Consider the following 6041-nt stretch of genomic DNA (forward strand, 5'->3'; position numbering starts at 1 on the left):
TAAGGTACATGAAGCCGTTGGCAAGGTCTCTCTGGACCACCGTCAAATCCTCAAGAGCCAGGACATTGACTGGCACCCAGTAGGGATGCAAATGAATCTCCTAAATGAATGGATAAATTCCTTCCCAATCAAAAGTATGTTGTGAAATCCTTTTCCCTGAAGATTGTGTCCTACTGTTTCTCAAGGACCTTCACATTCTGGTACAGAGGTTTGTAAAGAAGCAATCTTTCACCTTATCACATATCCCATACATTGCCCTAGCAAAAATGTCAATGCTTAAAAACAATGGCCCAAAGATATTTTCAAATTTGCATATTTGTCACTTTATTTGAGATAAGGAATAGCAACAAAAATAAAACTTCAACAACCACAGTGAAATAATTGGGTATGAAAGACAAACACCAGGACATTTTTTCCTAGGTGTTTGCTTCTATACTGAATAAGAGCTGTTAAAATCCAAGCTATGGTTACACTAAAAACTTATGAATATTTTAGAAAGTGATTAAATGCAATAAAAAATTCTGGGAATTAACTAAAAATAATTACAAGTGGAGTTAAATGTATTCTCTATTATCCCACTGGAGATGTATTTTCCACTTCATCAATTTTAGAAACATATTTCACTCCATACTTCCTTACATTTTTAAAAATATATTTATTTCAACAAAAACTGAAATGTATTTAGAACTCATTTTATTAATTAACCAATCTCCACTTAAAACAGATTTTTTAATATTACAAAGTCAAATGTTTGCAAAAATCCCCTAACAATATGTTAGAGAATTACAATCCAGAAAAGGATCATGGCTATATTTTGAAATAATTCTTTCCATGCCTGAATTTATTCAGCATTTACTGGGGGCTATCTTATGTCACACACTGTACTAAATCCCTGAGGACAAAGAAATTAATAAACTTACCCATGCCCTGAAGAAGACTACCATATATTGGAGAAGTGGACAGATATAGCTCATTGCAATAAAAAGTTTTGGTAGTGATGTCAAAGTTTTCCTGGGGAACTGTGGAAGCATATGGCAGAAATATTAACCTTGAAACATGTTGCTTTTCTTAAAAACAATGCTCCCTCAGTGACATTAAGTGAAAACAGGTAGGTAGTTATTAAATGTGGGTTCAATGTTTCACCTGACAATTGTAGAGAAAAACACAAAGGCAGATGAAATTCAACCTTTAAGTTGGAAATTTAACAGCAATAAGTATGTTGGATTTATACTTAGAAGAACTTAAAGGTTTAAGTGACCAGAATGGGGATAACCCAGTAGAAATCTCATAGTTGGAAATGCAAAAGACTTTCAGAGAGAGAGAGAGAGAGAGAGAGAGAGAGAGAGTGCAAAGTATAAAGGAAGGAGCGTGGGTTTTGGCTTAAGTAGACTTAGGTTGAGTCACAACTTTGTCACTCACTACTCATGTAGTGTCCTTAGACAAATCACACAGATTCTTTAAACCCCAGTTTCCCAATATGCAAAATGGAGCTAACACTAGCTTACACATGGAGTTATTATAAGCATTAAATAAGATAATGTTTACGTACCTTTATGATGAGCCATCATAACGAACTTAAATGTGATGGTACCAATCTCATCGTTCAGGAAGCACAGATTCAAATATCCAATGCTGAGTCCTTGGCAAGGAGTGGGAAGATGTTAATGAGTGTGAAGCAGTGACCTGATGTCAGAGAACCTGGAGTACTAGAGAGAAGACAAAGGCAGGGATGGTGATGACAAAGATGATAATTACTGTAGCTCCCTCTGAAGCGCAGAATACTTAATCACTGGATTAAGTGATTTCCTAGGACCAATTAAAGTATTTACTTATAATCTTAAAAATCTTCTTAGAAAAACATTAGGCTTCAGTTAACCTCTTGACTGAGTAAATCCTTCTTATCTCTGAAAGAAGTCAGAATCTCTGGAATATTTTACTTGGTATTATATGAACCAATGTGAAAATTACACCATCTCATGGAACAACTTCTCTACCCACAGCGAGCAAAATATGAAGTGTTAACTCTGTGCACTGAGTCTGAAGAGAAGCTCAGGGTACAATGAGTGAAGCAGAAGAGGGGACATGGGACCATTCTTGGAGGGCAGGGAGAGCTTCAAGAAAGTGATAAGATGGCCCTAGAAGGGAGGAAACAGGAACCTGAGAGGAGGTGGATAGCATAGGTATCACTGCAAGGAAGTAGTAGGAGTTGTTCAAAAAGAGATTGTAATGGTTTAAGAAAGAAAGAAAGAAAGAAAGAAAGAAAGAAAGAAAGAAAGAAAGAAAGAAAGAAAGAAATAGAGAGGAAGGAAGAAAGAAACAGAAAGAAAGAAAGAAAGAAAGAAAGAAAGAAAGAAAGAAAGAAAGAAAGACAGACAGACAAAGGCTATTTGTAGCCATAGATTATATTTGGAGAGTCAAGGAAAGAGACAGTTGCTATAGATCTGGAAAGAATAACAGCAAGAAAGTATCTACTTCCACAATGTAGGATGCAAGGGGAATTCCTAGCTGAGGCAAAAGAGATATGGCTAAGAGTGAAACAGAGCCCCAGTGTCAGAAGGTTAAAAGTGCTAGGGATAGGGGCACCTGGTGGCTCAGTCGGTTGGGGGGCCGACTTTGGCTCAGATCATGATCTTACGGTCTGTGAGTTCTAGCCTCACATCGGGCTCCGTGCTGACAGCTTGGAGCCTGGAGCCTGCTTTGAATTCTGTGTCTCCCTCTCTGCCCCTTCCCCATTCACACTCTGTCTCTTTCTTTCAAAAATGAATAAATGTTAAAAAAAATTTTTTTTAAGTGCTAGAGATAAAAGGAGGTATTCCAACTCAGGAGACCCTGATGGATTCTATTACCAGGTATAGATTCTATTACAAGGTAGGGAGATGACTTTATAGTAGATACTGATGACAGAGTAGATGTCTAGATGCAGAATCTTTATTTCTACACTAAAGAACTTTAAAAAGCCCTCTCTGAAAACAGGATTCCCCTCGATGCTAGAACAAGATAGAGGCTGCTGATATTAACTTCAGTAAAACAGCTGGGAAGTCTGGAGGGATGAGGAGGGAAGAATCAGTTCCTTCCATTTGGGGTAGTTTTCAAGCTCAGAACATCTGGAAGGTCTGGGCCAAGGAAGCTGAAAATTCTCAAACTCTGTGAGAGACTAAAAATAACTGAAAATTATGTATGTATGTACTTATTTATTTATTTAAAGATTTTTCTTATTTTTCAGTAATCTCTACACCCAGCATGGGGCTCAAATCTACAACCTCGAAATCATCAGTCACATGCTTCACCAACTGAGCCAGCCAGGCACCCCTGAAAACTTATTTTTAAATGTGTAAAGTGTTGCTTTAGAAGAAGAGCAATCAATTACCTTCCCCACCCAAAAGATAACCACAGCTACAATTTTAATATGCCCTTCACAGAATTGAAATATTGTGTCGTCTTTATACCGTCACTAATCAAAGGATAGCATTTTCATAGTGGTTTAGAGTTCCAAAGCCCTTAACATGTTCATTATTTTTAAATTTTATTTTCTCAATATCTCTATGACGTAAGTGAAACACTATGATCAGGCATATTTTCAGATAGAGAAATGGAAGTACAGATGAATGATTTCATTAAGGTCTTAAAACCACTTAATATAGACAAAGCCAAATGACCTAACTCTGGGTCCAGGTCAAGCCCCAGCTGCTCACCGAGCATGAAGGTGAGAGAAGAATCTTCTAAACGATGCTCTTTGGTAATCTTGTCCCTGGGCAATCTTGGATATCAAGTCCATCCTACCTATTGTCCTAGCTCCTGTGCATTGCTGTTCTTAGGAGTAGGGTCAGCTCCACGTAAAATTTCAAAGTTTATTTTCTCCATCTTGCATCTCCCTTTACGCTGAAGGAAAGTTGTGCATTGAGAAGGGCAAAACTTTGGATCTGGGCTGACTTAGATTCTGATCCCAACTCTAAGACTCTGCCATTTCTGCCAAAGTACTCACCAGCACCTACACGTTAGTTTTCTAACTTGAAAAATGGAAGATGCCATACATATTTTGGAAGGTTTTCAGCTCTTTTTTTAAATGTGGGTTTTTTGTTTGTTTTTGAGAGAGAGAAAGCATGTGCGTGAGCAAGCATGGGAGAGAGAATCTTAAGCAGACTTCATACCCAGTGGGGAGCCCAACACAGGACTCAGTCCCATGATTGTGAGTTCATGACCTGAGCCACAATCAAGAGTCAGAGGCTTAACTGACTGCACCACCAAGGCACCCTGTGTTTTCAGCTTTTTAAATGTAGTGACATATGCAAAGCAGTTAGTCTAGTGTCTGGCACATAGTAGACATTCAATAACCATTGGCTTTCTAAAAAGACATTTTCTCCTTTTCAAACTATTACGTTCCTCCTTGGATTTAAGGGAGCAATACTGGCTCCATTTTGCAGACAAGCTATAAGGTTAAAATCATTTCTCAGGGCCATATATAAGGTAAGTAAAGATGGGGTTAGGCCCTAGGTTTCCCAACACTTGTCACAGACATTTATGGTGGCCTGTGTCACATTCTCTCAGCTGGACTCTGATTGCAGCCATTGTTATAGTGGATTTGCAGAGAGCATCCTGTTTCTGGTGTTCACTGTCCCCTGTCTAGCTTCTCTGCCTCAAGTTTCTTTCTAAAGCCCCCAGGAGTTTCCAAGCAGGAGAATTCTGAATGTATGGACCAGTTAAAGCCCCTAAGGGCACTCCTCAACAAAAGGGAGATGGCAGCCAGTGGACAGATGCCAGGGCCTCTCTTTCCCTGGACAGATAATCCTGAAATGCACAGTGGGAGCCATCACCCCATCTTAGCTTTCCTCTTCCATCACATTCTTTTTTTACCCTTAATCCTGTTTCCTGGGATGATCTCACAAATAAACCACCTGCATTTAAGTCCTTGTCTCAGACTACATCTTGGGAAATAATTGCAGGGGGGTGGGGGGAGGGAGTTGTTTTTATTTTCATTTGTTTGTTCTGTTTTCATTTGTGTTTGCAGTGCATTTCTCTTTATTTCTCCATAGGTCACCAAGATGCTGGCAGTGGTTGTAATTCTGTTTGCCCTTTTATGGATGCCCTACAGGACTCTTGTCGTTGTCAACTCGTTTCTCTCCAGCCCTTTCCAAGAAAATTGGTTCTTGCTCTTTTGCAGAATTTGCATTTATCTCAACAGTGCCATCAACCCAGTGATTTACAATCTCATGTCCCAGAAATTCCGTGCAGCCTTCAGAAAGCTCTGCAACTGCAAACAGAAGCCAGTGGAGAAACCCGCTAACTACAGTGTGGCCCTAAATTACAGTGTCATCAAGGAGTCAGATCATTTCAGCACAGAGCTTGATGATATCACTGTCACTGACACTTATTTGTCTGCCACAAAAGTGTCTTTTGATGATACCTGCTTGGCTTCTGAAATAACCTTTAATCAAAGCTGATTCATGAATAAGAAGAAAATGAACTACAAAGTAAATGAGAATCTGTGCCGTTATCAGCCCAAGAGGAAACAGCCAATACTTGTACGTGAAGACAGAGCAGATAAAGTCTTTGCCAACGTTCTAATAAATCCTGGCCCAAGATACTTTAACACATGAGAATGATTCATATTTTCCTTCTAGTATCACAAAAATGTTTCACAAAAAATGAAGCAGATTTGTGAAAGAGCCAAATGGTAGAAACTGAAAGTGAAGCTCTTTCCATTTAATTTGAGAAACTCACTATATTTCCTGGGGCTGTGAAGTTTAGATAAAATCTAGACATCGATTTAACATTATTCATAATAAATGTAATTTCTCAAACTCCCCCAAATTACTTGTCCATTTGGTAATTTGCAACATGTAAGTGTTTAAATGTTTGCATTTAACATTTCATTTTAACAAAGTACAGTGCTATTTCATGCATCTCTGAAACTACAGGGGAAAATAGAAAAAAATTGTTTATTGAGTAAAAATGAGATTTCAGACAAATATGTTCACTATATGAAAAACAAAAACAAATGTCATAATGCTTATAAAATTCTGAGATGATTTTTTTTAATTCAA

General features: G+C 38.2%; 1 protein-coding gene across 1 annotated transcript in view; it reads left to right on the forward strand.

The window, feature by feature from the left end:
• Nucleotides 1-5438, forward strand: part of TRHR (thyrotropin releasing hormone receptor) — a 44033-nt gene extending 38595 nt beyond the window's left edge. Inside the window, exon 2 of the mRNA XM_047073792.1 lies at nucleotides 5031-5438. Within this exon, the coding sequence (XP_046929748.1) occupies nucleotides 5031-5438 (408 nt within the window). The remainder of the gene's footprint in view (nucleotides 1-5030) is intronic.
• The last annotated feature ends 603 nt before the right edge of the window (nucleotides 5439-6041 follow it).

Source organism: Lynx rufus, unplaced genomic scaffold, assembly GCF_022079265.1.
Source record: "Lynx rufus isolate CCGP_SWC_20201006 ecotype Redwood Valley unplaced genomic scaffold, mLynRuf1.p SCAF_12, whole genome shotgun sequence".
Taxonomy (NCBI): Eukaryota; Metazoa; Chordata; class Mammalia; order Carnivora; family Felidae; genus Lynx; species Lynx rufus.